At 47.6% G+C, this 14,851-nt stretch overlaps 2 protein-coding genes across 11 annotated transcripts in view; one reads left to right on the top strand and one right to left on the bottom strand.

Moving 5' to 3' along the window:
* Positions 1-104: 104 nt before the first annotated feature.
* Positions 105-6,268, top strand: SRPRA (SRP receptor subunit alpha). Its single transcript, XM_008142559.3, has 14 exons — positions 105-332; positions 959-1,042; positions 1,327-1,490; positions 1,676-1,836; positions 2,177-2,327; positions 2,454-2,607; positions 3,003-3,094; positions 3,199-3,317; positions 3,454-3,540; positions 3,827-3,999; positions 4,083-4,296; positions 4,693-4,856; positions 4,939-5,037; positions 5,195-6,268. Exons 1-14 carry the CDS (start codon positions 216-218, stop codon positions 5,321-5,323), a joined length of 1,908 nt encoding a protein of 635 aa, XP_008140781.1. The 5' UTR covers positions 105-215; the 3' UTR covers positions 5,324-6,268.
* Positions 6,214-14,851, bottom strand: part of FAM118B (family with sequence similarity 118 member B) — a 41,132-nt gene continuing 32,494 nt past the window's right edge. For 3 of the 10 annotated variants that reach the window (XM_054712367.1, XM_054712369.1, XM_054712368.1), the window contains exons 6-7: positions 13,260-13,545; positions 9,618-10,013 (exon numbers count right to left, since the gene is read on the bottom strand). In XM_054712367.1, the coding sequence (XP_054568342.1) occupies positions 9,847-10,013; positions 13,260-13,545 (453 nt within the window). In that variant the 3' untranslated portion in view covers positions 9,618-9,846. Of the gene's footprint in view, positions 7,077-7,389; positions 7,450-9,617; positions 10,014-13,259; positions 13,546-14,851 lie in introns of those variants that run through there. The other 7 variants (XM_054712371.1, XM_054712376.1, XM_054712372.1 and 4 more) reach the window with 6 other exon arrangements.

Here is a 14,851-nt window from a genome sequence, read left to right as displayed (position 1 = left end):
CCTGCTTTACGTCATTGCTGCGCGCCCTCCAGTGGAGGCGGGCGGCGGGGGGGGGGGGGGGGGGGGGCGGGGATGCCAGAGCTCTGAGCGGAAGTGCGGCTGAGCTGGTTTCCGGGGCCGCTGGTGTGACGTGTCCCGCGCTTGGCGCAGCAGGAAGTCGGGGCGATCGTGGCCTCAGCTCCCGGCGCCTGCCGGGCTCCTTTCCTGCTGCCGCCATGCTCGACTTCTTCACCATTTTCTCGAAGGGCGGGCTCGTGCTCTGGTGCTTCCAGGGCGTGAGCGACTCCTGCACCGGGCCCGTCAACGCGTTGATTCGTTCCGTGCTGCTGCAGGTACCGCCCCCGCGGGGTCAGGACTCCGGGTTCGTTTCCCCCCACCCCCCCCGATCTGACCCATAGTCTCCCTCGACCGACCCCGCGCCTCGCTCCCACCCTGTCCGCCCCGAGACTGGCCGCTCGCCGGTAGCCGGGACTCCCCTTCTTTCTCCCGCCCGCGGCAGACCGTCCTGCAACTTTGGGGCGCCCCCTCCCCCTGCGCTTTCTGGGACTCTTAGCTGGACTAGGCGCCTCTTCAGACTAACCATCGTTCCCTCCGTTCGCTCCTGCCAGCTTGGTTTTCTCTTGTTTCCAAGGATGGGTGAGATAAGGGGTGGAAAAACACCTTTAAATCTGTAAACAGTGTACAGCTGCTAGTAGACCTGACTGTTTCTATGACGACTACGTCCCTTCGGGCTCCCAGGTGTCTTGTCACTCTCTCACTCTTCCCCCCTCCTCCACCCCACGGTATCTCCTTTTGTCCCCGGTGGGATGTTTCAGACAGTGCCCCCAGCATCCTCTTGTCCTGGGACAGGTTTGACTTGGGGGGAATGTTTGGTTCTTTCCCAGAGGTAATCGTTGAGGGGCCCAAGACTGGGCTTTCTGGGGAATAGTCTGAACTCGGAGACATACTCTCTTTCCAGGAAAGGGGAGGCAACAACTCCTTCACCCATGAAGCCCTCACACTCAAGTATAAACTGGACAACCAGTTTGAGCTGGTGTTTGTGGTAAGTGGTGGTATTTTGGAGGGACGAGTGCATTCTCAGCACAGTCCTGATTATTAAGAGAACCGAGCCCTGGTTAATTGCAGATGGTGTTATATGAGAAGACAAGAAGGGTGGGGGGAAAGGGAAGAAGCTCTGGGGCTCAGTCAGGGAGCTTGGCCACCCCTCAGGTCAGGGACACCTGCCAGGCGGCTTAGCCAATCTGGAGGCCTGGGTTGAGTTGGCTTCCCCCCGTTCTGGGATGGCACGTAAGCAGATCCGTTGGCTCTGTTTCTTCCCCTGAACAGGTTGGTTTTCAGAAGATCCTAACGCTGACCTACGTAGACAAGTTGATAGATGACGTGCACCGGCTCTTTCGGGACAAGTACCGCACAGAGATCCAGCAGCAAAGTGCTCTAAGTCTATTGAATGGCACTTTTGATTTCCAAAATGACTTTCTGCGGCTCCTCCGGTGAGAGGCCTCCCCTCCCCCAAACCAATTTCCATGGCTTGCTGAGCTCCCTCCCTTCCTGAGGCCCGATCAGGGGTGGCCAAGTGTTTATTGAAAGATGCTTCTGAATCTGCTGCCCAGTTCTAAATGATCCTCTTGGGGTGAGGACCCTTTCTCTGGACTCGAACCCTTCTCTCTCGCTTTAGTGAAGCGGAGGAGAGCAGTAAGGTCCGGGCTCCAACCACCATGAAGAAGTTTGAAGATTCTGAAAAGGCCAAGAAACCTGTGAGATCCATGATTGAGACCCGGGGTGAAAAGCCCAAGGAGAAAGCAAAGAATAAAAAAAACAAGGGGGCCAAGAAGGAAGGTTGGTGTGAGCTCCTTGGACATGTGGGGCATGAAAAGTTAACCCTTTGCACTCGCTTGCTTTTTCCTTGAGCTGCTACCGATGCTAACTGTGTCGAGTCACACTCGACATCCGAGTGCAAAAGGTTAAATGTGGTCCTAAATACTGAAGTGGTCCCCTATCCTCTGTCATTGCTTGTCTCCCTCCCTCAAATGCCCCCCACCCTCGCTGTCATTCCCAGTGCTTGTGAGCCCCAAAATGTTTGCTCCTAGTTTTTCTCTTTAAGGGTTTGGAAATTCCCCGCTATTGTCTATTTTGCTGGAATCTGGTCCTTTTTCTCCAGCGAGATTTCTCCTAACAGGTTTTGATGTCCCTTTGACTGCCAGCAAAACAGCCCCTGCAGACAAGTCCGTGGGGGCTGACAATGGGGTAGAACTTTCCAAAGAGGAGCTGATCCGGAGGAAGCGAGAGGAGTTCATTCAGAAGCATGGGAAGGCTGCAGACAAGTCCAGGTGAGCGTTCTAACCTTTGCCATAATCTAGCGGTGTTGGGGGCAAGGGCCTTTTTGTCTCTGGATCTTGGGGGGATGTTTCTCCTCCTGCTTCTCCACCGTAACCCTGTGCCGTAACCCTTTTCAGCAAGTCCACGAAGTCAGATGCTCCAAAGGAGAAGGGCAAAAAAGCGCCTCGGGTGTGGGCGCTGGGTGGCTGTGCTAACAAGGAAGACCTGGATTACAGCGCTCCTACCACCAATGGGGCCCCAGAGGTTGCCCCGCCTGAGGACATCAACTTGGTGAGAGTCAACAGGGGCCAAGAGAAAGGGAGGGCCCGGCCAGTGTGGCTCAGTGGTTGAGCATTGACCCATGTACCTAGAGGTTGCTGGTTTGATTCCCGGTCAGGGCATGTGCCCTGGTTGTAGGCTTGATCCCCAGTAGGGGGTGTGCAGGAGGCAGCCGATCGATGATGTTCCTCACTCATTGATGTTTCCATCTTTCTATCCCTCTCTTAAATAAAAGTTTTTAAAAAAATTGGAAGTAGAGAGGAGGGTAGTACCTTGGATTTCTTTGAGAGGATGAGTCTCTTCCCAAATCCGAGAGACTGAGCAGTGTAGACAGGGCGAATCCTGGGCTTTTCCCCTTCAGAACCTTTAGAATTCCTAATCCTCTCTCCTTTCCCCAAACCCTGCAGATTCGAGGGACTGGGCCTGGGGGGCAGCTTCAGGATCTGGACTGCAGCAGCTCCGATGACGAAGGGGCTGCTCAAAACCCTACCAAACCTAGGTAGGGAATTTCAGGGGGTGCAGGGTGTGTGTGGCTCCCGAGCGGATGAGGCTTGGCTCCTGCCCACCGGCTTTATGTGAACCCCTAATCTCGTGTGCCTGCAGTGCTGCCAAGGGGACTCTGGGTGGCATGTTTGGGATGCTGAAGGGCCTTGTGGGTTCCAAGAGCTTGAGTCGTGAAGACATGGAATCTGTGCTGGACAAGATGCGCGATCATCTCATTGGTAAGCTCTAGGAACAGGTGGGCTTGTGTTTATGGGGTGGGGATGGTGGAGGGTGGAACCATCTAGTTTCCTAGCTGTACCGTAAGAGTTGGTGACTTGACTTGGCACTCACACACCGCCCCCCCCCCTTCCTCAGCTAAGAATGTCGCAGCAGACATTGCAGTCCAACTCTGTGAATCCGTGGCCAACAAGTTGGAAGGGAAAGTGATGGGGACATTCAGCAGTAAGTATCGGCCTCAGCCAGTGTGCGCAGGGCATTATGCATACCAGTGTGTTGGCCTCCGTGACTTTTGGCAAATCTCAAGCTCTAAACCTCTATTACATAACTTAGACTTTAAGAGTTACTAAGAGGATTAAATGAGTTAATACTTGGCAAGTGTTTATTAGGACAGTATCGGGTATGGTGTGGATTCCTGGGGCAGGATCCTAGTATCATCCAGATCCTAGTTCCCTCACCTCAGAAAGGTGTTTGGCGTTCTTGGAGTACATTACCGCCTCCTCCCTTTCAGCCGTGACTTCCACAGTAAAGCAAGCTCTGCAAGAGTCCCTGGTACAGATCCTGCAGCCACAGCGTCGTGTGGACATGCTCCGGGACATCATGGATGCCCAGCGCCATCAGCGCCCTTACGTTGTCACCTTCTGTGGGGTTAACGGAGTGGGGAAGTCTACGAATCTTGCCAAGGTCAGTGCAGCTCCCCATGTGTCTGACCTTTCTTCACTACCAGCAACTTGTGTTTTAGGTGACGTCTCCTTTGCCTCTTGCAGATTTCCTTCTGGCTGCTAGAGAACGGCTTCAGTGTCCTCATCGCCGCCTGTGACACATTTCGTGCCGGGGCTGTGGAGCAGCTGCGCACGCACACGCGCCGCTTGAGTGCCCTACACCCCCCGGAGAGTCACGGCGGCCGCACCATGGTGCAGTTGTTTGAGAAGGGCTACGGCAAAGACGCTGCCGGCATCGCCATGGAAGCCATTGCCTTTGGTACGGCGCACAGAGTGGCAGCTGGTCTGGGCCCCTTTCCTTGGATTCCCTTAAAATAGCCTGAGGATCAGGGTCACCCGACTACCAACTTATGCTCAACTTAAGGACTTGTGACTTGCCATGCTCCGCTTTGGGTAATGGGTGTAGTTGCAACCAAAGCTGGTATGGCCCAACAGAAGAAACCTCTAATTGGTCACCTTTGTGGCATTGCCATCCTTTTCCTGACTCTGTGGAGGGCCAGGTATAGATTTTCTTCTCATGCTACCTTGTAACCAGATCCAGAGCCCAAGAAAGGAAACAGACCTTTAACATAGCCAGGCTAGGACTTCCTGAGAGGACGCTGGAAGTAAGTGTGACAACCCAGGAGTTCTGAGCTGACCACTTTTCTCTCTGTAGCACGTAACCAAGGCTTTGACGTCGTGCTGGTGGACACAGCTGGCCGCATGCAAGACAATGCCCCTCTGATGACTGCCCTGGCCAAGCTCATTACTGTCAACACCCCCGACTTGGTGCTGTTTGTGGGCGAGGCCTTAGTGGGCAACGAGGCCGTGGATCAACTGGTGAGGGCGTGGTTCTCTTTCCAGCCTCAGATTTGGGTGGAAAGGTGATTTTTTACACTTATATGCCATTTCTCCTTTCCAGGTCAAGTTCAACAGAGCCTTGGCTGACCATTCTATGGCTCAAACCCCTCGGCTCATTGATGGCATTGTCCTTACCAAATTTGATACCATTGATGACAAGGTAAATACGAATGACACAGGACACAGTGGGATTGAGAGGGCAGGGGGTGGCGATCTTTCACAAGGTAGCTGAGGCTGCATTAGCTGCAAAGCTTCCTGTTACTCGGGGTACAAAAAAGGGTCCTTGAGTTGACTGGGTACCCCTTTTTCCTCTTCAGGTGGGAGCTGCTATTTCTATGACCTACATCACAAGCAAACCCATCGTGTTTGTGGGCACTGGCCAGACCTACTGCGACCTACGCAGTCTCAACGCCAAGGCTGTGGTGGCTGCCCTCATGAAGGCTTAACATGCTCTTGCCCAAAACCAAATCACCGCTTCCCCCAAAGTCCCCGTTCCTGGATCAAGAATGTGCATTAGAGTGTGAGCAACTTGTCTTCAGTGTAGTGGAGAGGCAGTGTGAGGCAGCTCCTCTAGCCCCACTCCCTGTTCAAGCCAGCCTCCATCTACAAGGAGGGCCTAATCATGTTACAGTCACTGCCCATTGCCCATGCCCGCCGCCACTGTGGTTCTACCCATCACTCTGCCTATGGACTTGGTCTCATTACAGCTTTGACCAATGGTCAGGAGATCCACCACCAGAACTTGGCTAATGTGTGTGGTCATAGGGACATCTGAGCATCATAAGCAGTTTGAAGCCCCAGCTCCATTAGATTAAGCGACTTCCAGAACCAGCTCTGGGTCTTGAGTGGCACCTCTCCCTAGGCTACGTAGCTTTCAGGTCCCTGGGCCTGGGCGACACCCACCAACCACACTGTGGCATTGTATAGCCTGTTCTTAATTGCTGCTAATTCTGATGACGATCCCATCCTGTTGTTTCCCCAAAGTGTCAGCTAGGCCAGAGGGATTTGTTACAATGAGCAAAAGGTGAGTCCCCCCTTGCCTCATCCCTGAGAAGAGGGGGCACGCTGCAGTATTGCATTGGGCTGCTCCGCCTTCCAGCTCTTCCCAGAACCCAGGTGTAAGCTTTGCATGTTCCCCTTCCTGGGAGAAAACTGCCTGTCAGGAGGTATCACGGTGCCCCTCCCCGTTCTTCACCCCGAGGGACCCTAGCTCCTCCGCCTCCTCTCTACAGTGCCTGGTAGACAAGTGCTACGTTAAAACACAAACCTCTTGTTGAGACTTGTCCTGTAGCTTGTATTACAGACGTGCTTAGTGCAATAAGGTGAAGGCTGTCTGCCCAGAGAAATGCATAATTTATATATAAGAAAATAAATTTCATAAGTAAATCGCCTTTTAGTCTCGGAATTACTTTGTATAGGATTCAAAACTACAAGCCCACGTCACACTAACTAGTGTTTATGATAAGAAGGGAAGCAGCGGGAATTGATGCTCTGAGGAACCTGGGAAAATGGCTCTCCTGAGAATGAGATCCCCTCCCCCGGAAAGGAACAGGTCTTCAAAATCTAAATTGAGTGATAAAAATTAGGCTTGTTGGTACCTTTGCAGGTTAATTTTCCAAAGTGACTGAAAGTAGAGCCAGAGCCCTGGGAGGTAAGTGAACAAGCTTTTAATACAGCTCCGGTATGTAAAATACTGTACACTGTAAGAGATCTAGAAAACTAGAGCTTCAAGTCTTGTCTTAGAAAAAGCCATTGAGCTGAAGTGAAAAACCAAGTCTAGAGTACAAAACTGCAGCGGCCACGGCGAGTCCACGGCATCCACAGCCCGAGTCCACGCAGGGCGCAGCCTGCTCAGTGGGCACCACCCCGATCTGTGCGTGGACACAGGCACGTCCAGCCCGGGGGTGGGTGGGGAGCTGCACTGGGTCCCATTGTCACTTGGGTATTCTCAAACTGGAACAGGCCATATACGACCAAGAACTGGAAAACAACAAAACAAAAGACCAAGAACCAGTCGGCACGAAGGATTAAGGTGGGAAGTTCGCCACCACTCTGCGTAGCCCCAGCCTTCAACTTCTGGGTTTTGGTTCTTTTCGGAGTTGTGCTGGGTTCTTGTAAGTTTACTATTAAACTGTCCACGGTAGGGCCTTACAGCTTGGTCTGATGTCGGTGACTTCTGTGGCCCTCATGTACTGAGGTCTGTGGAGAGAGAAGGGAGAGACTAAGCGGGAGGTTCATAAAACAGGTTTACACATCTAAAGCTGCAGGTACTTAAGTCCAGCTTAACCTACTGCAGAAGACAAGACATAAGAGACAGGCATCTTGTAACAGACTTGGTAGAAAAATAATCTTATGTAATACTTGAAACAATAAAGAATTAAAAAAATAAAATTATATTTAAAAAAAAAGAAAAAGAATCTTTCCCAGGTAGCAGAGGTAAGTCATTACTTCCCAAGGTCTGAGGAACATTTTCTGTTGACATAGGCAGACAGTAGAACAGGAAATAGTATACCTCTTATTTCACTGTGCGCTGCCGATGAGCCATTTAGGTGACCTTCTCTCATCACACCTGCTAAACAGAGTGAACATCAATGTCAGCTGTTAAACACCAACCATCCAGAGGGAGATGAAAGCACGTGTTCTAAAGGATGGCATTACTTAGTAATGAACACATACAGCAGGAGAACAGGAGGCGGGGAGAATAAACTAGGTTAGTCTTCAAATGGTGGTATTAAATAACGGGAACAGTAAGGCCCCTGAGTGTGCCCACTGGCACTGCTTGTAAACAAAACGTTTACAAGGGCAGAGTGTGTCTACTGTCCCTAGCTAGTGTAGAAGGCCAAGTTCAGGGGGAAAAGTGACCAGGGGTGGGGAGCAGCATGCAAATGAGCAAATTCAACCAAGTAGAAGAGTGCTAAGTAGCAGATACTCCCACAGTATAAACTAGGTTAGATGTGCGCTGTCTAATATGATGCCATTAGCCACAGGTGGCTGAATTTCACATTAAAAATTCTGTTCCTCTGTCACACTAACCACATTTCAAATATTCAACAGCTACATGTGACTTGTGGTTATGGTACTGGACAGCAAAAAGTATAGAATATTTCTAACAATGCAGAAGATTCTATTGGCCAGCAGTGGTATAGAAAATGGTGTTGGAAAAAGTATAGAAGTGAACACATGGAAGAAAAGAATATGGGCAATCAGAAAAATAAGAGAGACAGCACTAAAACATACATGCTACTTTCCTCTTAGAAACACTTTAGCAACATTTATCAATCTAAAATGTTCATGCCTTTTGACCTAGTAATTGCCCTGAGAATTATCCTAAGGAAATTACTTGCAAAAGGAAAAACTGGATGAAAATACATTCATTGCAACAGTTCTTACAATAAAAGAAAAAAATTAGAAGCTGCCTAATAGGAAAATAATCAGGGAAACTAACACACTGGGTTATAACACAGTCATTAAAGATAGTGGTTATGGCCCTGGCCAGTGTGGCTCTGTTGGGTGGGAATCATCCTGTGCACATACATGTGCACCAAAGTGCAGTTTGATCCCCAGTGGAGGGCGTGCAGGAGGCAGGAACTGATGTCTCTATCATCAATGCTTCCCTCTCCCTTTCTCAAATCAACAAAAACATATTTTACACAAAACAGTGGTTATGACAACGAATGCATAAATAAGTGGGACAACAAATTGATGTTTCTAAAATAAATATTAAAATAGTGGTTATGAAAGTGTTACAATCCCTATTTTATTTTTTTAAATATATTTTATTGATTTTTTTTACAGAGAGGAAGAGAGAGAGAAGCATCCATGAGAGAGAAACATCAATCAGCTGCCCCCTGCACACCCCCCACTGGGGATGTGCCCGCAACGAAGGTATATGCCCTTGACCAGAATCGAACCCGGGACCCTTTAGTCCGAAGGCCGATGCTCTATCCTGAGCAAAAACTGAGCCAAACCGGTTAGGGCAGTGGTCGGCAAACTCATTAGTCAACAGAGCCAAATATCAATAGTACAATGATTGGAATTTGAGAGCCAAATTTTTTAAACTTAAACTTCTTCTAACGCCACTTCTTCAAAATAGACTCGCCCAGGCCGTGGTATTTTGTGGAAGAGCCACACTCAAGGTGCCAAAGAGCCGCATGTGGTTCTCGAGCCGCAGTTTGCCGACCACGGGGTTAGGGGCAATCCCTGACTATTTTAATTCTAGCTAGCATTTCTCCCCTGGCCTTCAAGCTTATAGTTCCCGCTGTGGATATGCTAATTAGCTAGAGGAATTCTGCTTGAGGCTTGAGCTTTGGCAAGAACAGCCCCTTATCAGAAGGCATCTTTCCCTAAAGAGGTGGGGAAATATCTACTAAATAATGACTGCTTATCAACTTTTTACAGGAGCCTCAAGCATGGACTCAGTTGGCAGGAATGGGGTGTCGGAGGTGGTGGGGCGGGCGGTGTTCAATGGACCAACTAGGAACAAAGAGATACAGAGATTTCATGCTCTTCCTTGGATCCCTTGGATCCCTGTCCAACTAGCTGTCTAGACTCCTCAGCTACCTCTTGCCTTTCCACTCCTCCCTTCCATTGACATAAAAGATGCCTGAATTCTGGGCTCTCTTAAAATGGATTTGCGGAAGCTATAAGATTACCTCTAACCCTAATCCCCCATCTTCTCAAGCTGGCACCTTCATTTTTTTTCCTTTTCTTTTTTTCTTTTTTTTTAATAGCAAAGGTGGAAATTTTATTGAAGAACAAGTGCAGACTCCCACGTGGGGACGGGGAAAGAATCTCACAGCACAGACTCCTACGTGGGGAGGGGGAAAGAGTCCTAAGCTGGCACCTTCTTGATCAATAAACCTTTCCTTACTCCAAACTCTGACGTTTTTGATTATTGGCCTTTGAAGCATCAGGCACACAAACCTCGAACCAGTATCAAAACCTGTAGCCTTGCCCTAGCCAGTTTGGCTCAGTGGATAGAGCTTCGGCCTGTGGACTGAAGGGTCCTGGGTTTGATTCTGGCCAAGGGCACATGCCTGGGTTGTGGGCTTGGTCCCCAGTAGGGGGCATGCAGGAGGCAGCCAATCAATGATTCCATGTCATCGTTGATGCTTCTATCTCTCTTCCTCTCCCTCTCTGAAATCAATAAAAAAATATATTAAAAAAAAAATCTGTAGCCTCATAGGAATTTATACACCACTGAATAAAAAGTACCAAGACTGTGTGTATACATTTTTTTATATCTATGAAAAATTGTTAATTGGAAATATACCCAAATAACTGCTTGTGCAATGGTAATGAATTATGAAAGAATTATTTTTCTTTTCCTTATTACTTGATTTTTCTGAAATAAGGTACGAGATCTTCCATTGTTTTGAACCCAAGTAATTTTCACTATGCAAAAGTGAGTACACAGCACAATGCCAGGTACATAGCAAATGCTCAGTGTTAAACCAACCAACATCAGTACACATCTACGGAAACTCAAAACATAACCAAGGATGACAGTAAGTTTCACTTGTCTCGAAATGAAATGTTTTAAACCCAAAACTGCTCTGCCAGATTTCAAATCACAAACTAACTTAGCTGACCATTCTAATAAAGACCCCTGCTTTATAGGAAAGCCTTGATTTTTAAAAATTCCAAATACATAACTAGTGCTAACTGTGGGGAAAGCGACTCTAGTAGTGTTGCTGGTGGAAGTGTGGTTCTTGCAGTGTTGTGAGAAAAGCATTTTCGGGGACCCCCCAAGAGAGGATGAGGTCTGGTGGGAAGATTTATCTGGGTGAAAACAGAAGAGGCCTGGGTTCCCAATTTCCCATCTCTGTCCCTCCATAGAACATCAGGGCCACAAATAGGGCCATTGTCCAGAGATTCTGTGCCACAGTAAAGCTAGTCCAGTCCAGCCTTTCCCACCACCGCCAGCTTAGCTTGTGTTCAGGGCTGCGATTGCTGCTGTGCTGCAGTATCCAGGCCCCCCGTGGCGCCTGTATTTGGAGCTCAGGTCACATGGTTACTATCGAGAGATAATGCTTAAACAAGTTGGGCGAGCTCCCGTTAGTGGGCGTGAGAGAGAACTCTGTTCCCCTGGGATTATATCATCTGGGGCTTGGGAAGGACCAGGTGCTTTTTCAAAATAACTGACCAATTTCCCAAGTTTGCACAGGCTTCTGATGGGTCCACTCCCTAGCCACTGACCCCTTTCCCAGGCTAGAATGACAGGCCTCTATGGCCAAGCACCGCCCCCTGAACCATTCTGACTTCTATTGCACATGTACTTATCTCCCCTTGCTCTCCTCACACCCCAAAATCCCTACCGGTACCAGAAGGGGGAAAGAGGGGTGTTGATCCTTGGCCGGGCAATGCTGTGATCCCCTGGATTGGGTGAAACTAGCTTTCTGATGAAACAAACAGGCGCATGCTCCCCAGCTGACCATGCTTCACAATGTCTGATTCCCTTTGCATCCTCCTTATTAATAACTGGTTAACTACCTATGCTAACAGGACTCCTATGCAGCTAATAAAAGCTTTTGTGTCACTTCAGAGATTTTTATTTAAAAAAAAAAATTAGCCCTGACTGGTTTGGCTCAGTGGATAGAGCGTCAGCCTGTGGACTGGGGGGGTCCCAGGTTCGATTCCGGTCAAGGGCATGTACCTTGGTTGCGGGCACGTCCCCAGTGGGGGTGTGCAGGAGGCGGCTGATCGATGTTTCTGACTCTCTATCCCTCACCCTTCCCTTTCTGTAAAAGTCAATAAAATAAAAAAATAAAATAAAATAAGTGAAAATAAAAATTAGTGTAATAGGAACAGCTGTCCAGGGGGGATTTTGTTATTTTCAATTTTAGCATCTTCCCTGGGTAGAAGCTCTCAGAATGTAGGCCACAATAAATATGTAGAGTTTGGGTATGTATCTCTTGTCTAATGAAAACAGAATGTGTCCAGTAGTAAAAGTGACTGAAAGGCCTCAGTGTGGGTGAACAGCAAAAGAATCAAACACAGCAGGACAGCAGAAAACACATCCCCAAGAAAGACCAGCAAGCTGTTTTCACACGCGGGAATCCGAAAGGTCTGTCTACTGGAGAGGGGCAGACATGGTTTCCTGTGCTCAGTTATGGTGATAAGAGCTTGTGGGATTTCTCATTACCAAGAATCCCCCTCAAAGCAATCTGATTCAGGAGAAAATGCTGGGAATGATGGTTTGATTTAGGAGAAGTTCTCTCTACATTAAATTACCTGTACTTTAATAGGCCCCCTCAGAAGCACGGAGATTGACAATGAAAATCCACATTAACATAAAACTTTTCAAGAACATATTCTACGTACAACAGCAAAGTTTGTTCAGAACTGGGTGGTGAGTCAGAGTGGCCATACCCTGGGGCTGGCTTCATTCCAAGTAAGGTTTTAAAAAGCAAACTTCAATTTAATTGACACCATAAAGTTTTGTATCTTGTAGGGTTATTGGGAACTTGCCTTGAGCCATTAATAAACAACCTTTTATCCCCATTTGGCTTTCTCATTAGAACTGGAGGTCAAATGTCAAGTGAGTGAGGGGTACCCCAATCTCTGACTTTAATACCATGTTAATTTCCAAAGACCATTTTAAGGTGTGCTTTTTGTTTGTATAAAGATAATGCATAATCACTGTAGAAAATGCTAACATAGAAATAAAATATCTTTTAAAAACCCTTAAGTCCAATAGCATAAACATAACCACAGTTAATTTAGTAACTATCATTGCAGATATTTCTCTATACTTATACACAAACAAAAACAGAATCTCTATAATTTTGTATGAATGGGACTGATTTTTTCCCCCCTTCACTCACAATATTATGTCTCTGAAATCTTTTTGGACAATAAAAACATTTTCCCTTTTATAGCTCCATTGTATTTTATCAATTAAATAAATGTTGGAGTATTTACAAAATTCCCTATTAAGTGAAACATTTTAAGTTGCTTCCAATTTTTTCATTTATACAAAACTGGTAACATTCCCCACACGTATATCATCTTTATGCAACTGTCCAATTATCTCTTTAGGTGAAATTTCTAGGTCAAAGGTTTAAAAATTTTTAACATATTCCAACATGAATATATTTCTTTCCTCATAGCTTAGCCAAAATTGAGTTATCATTCTTTTCTATTTTGAAATCTAAATCCTAATTGCACTTCACTGAGAACTAATGAGGCTGAGTTCCTTTCTTCTTCCCACTTCTGCAATGGATTTGCCTTTGTGCATTTTTCTCCTATCCAAATGCCATTTTCATCCAATATGAAGACCAGACATGCCCTCCCTCCTAATCTGGTTAGGGTGATAGTCCTCATCTTGGTAATGACTTTACCCATAACCAACACACACAAGGCTGGAGAGCTGCATCTTACCTGACCTACCCCGCGTGGAGATCTCACAGGTCAGCCGCTTGAAATACTCTGGAAGATCAGTATATTCATTTCCATAGGAGATGACCTTGATCCCTTTGTCCAGCATATTTTCTCGAAGCTTCATGAACTCATCTATATCTCCTTTCCGAACCAGCATGAAATGTTCTAAATCAGATTTATGCTTGACGGCCTCCAGAAAAAGGGCTTGGAAAGTGGTGTCATCCACCGTCTGGCCGCAACCCAGGAAAAGAAATGACTTGTTTTCATAGAGTTTCTGAATCTCTCTCTTGCAGGAAAAGAAACAAAGTGACACGGTGAAGACACACACAAGGCGTGTCTGAGACACAAAAGCCGCAGGCTCATCATCACTGCTGCTCTTAACAGACTGTGGCTGCCACTGAACCAGGGTTAAGAGGGTAGATGAGCCCCTAAAGCTGATCTTGTTTGTGTCCTGACTGGGAATCGAACCAGTGGCCTCTTGGTTCATGGGGTGACGCTCAACCACTGAGCCACACCAGGCGGGCTTATCACTATAACTTGATTATTGGTCTAATATTGATCTGTACCAATATTAGACCTATGTCTAATACTGTTGTCATAGGTTCTCTATTCAGGGTTTCTCGGGGTTACCACTGGTCTACTGACCTTGCAATTTATTTTTGAGATCTATGTACCCAGAAGCCATAAGACCTTTAATATATCTCTAATATATCTTACTCTTTCCATTTTTTGGACGTATTTGCCTTTTTTTTGCCTTACAAAGGGAACCATGGACCAGCAGTAAAGATAATTTCATCACCAGATTTCCTCAATACTTAGATCAATATATATCTACTGGAGGCCTGGTGCACAAATTCGTGCACAGGTGGGGGCTGTCTGTAGGAGGGGCCATGGGCGGCTAGCCCCACCCCCTGGTCAAACTTTGGGTCGAATTCCCTGTTAAACTCCCAGTTGAGGGGACAGTTTGCATATTAGCCTTTTATTATATAGGATGTGTATGTATCTTTACATACACATCCTATATAATAAAAGCCTAATATGCTAAGTGTCCAGTTGGCCATTCAACCAATCAAAGCGTAGTATGCTAATGATATGCTAAGGCTGCTCAACCACTTGCTATGATGTAGACTGACCACCAGGAGGCAGACGCTCTGACCGGTAGGTTAGCTTGCTGCTGAGGTCCGGCCGATCAGGACTGAGCAAGATGGGCCGGACACGCCCTGGAGCCCTCCAGCGGTCCCTCCCCAGCTCCGATCGTGCACTGGTGGGGTCTCTCAGCCTGGCCTGCGCCCTCTTGCAATCCGGGCTGAGGCCTCCCCACCACCCCCGTGCACAAAATTCGTGCACTGGGCCTCTAGTATGAAAATATAGAAACATTAGAAATGTTTTTGCTTAAGGCAGCGGTCAGCAAACCGTGGCTCTGGCTTGCGAGCCGCGGTTGCCGCTCTGTTGACTAATGAGTTTGCCGACCACTGGCTTAAGGGATCACCCAATGTCAGCAATGAATGGAGTTCCAACAGATGCCAGGGAAAGAATATGTGGGGGGAAAGGCTCTTATGCTTTAGAAAACATCCCATTTTCTTGGTCTTTCT

Source organism: Eptesicus fuscus, chromosome 23 (genome assembly GCF_027574615.1).
Source record: "Eptesicus fuscus isolate TK198812 chromosome 23, DD_ASM_mEF_20220401, whole genome shotgun sequence".
Lineage (NCBI taxonomy): Eukaryota > Metazoa > Chordata > Mammalia > Chiroptera > Vespertilionidae > Eptesicus > Eptesicus fuscus.
Note: the sequence above shows the minus strand (reverse complement) of the source record. Positions and strands in the feature narration are given on the sequence as shown.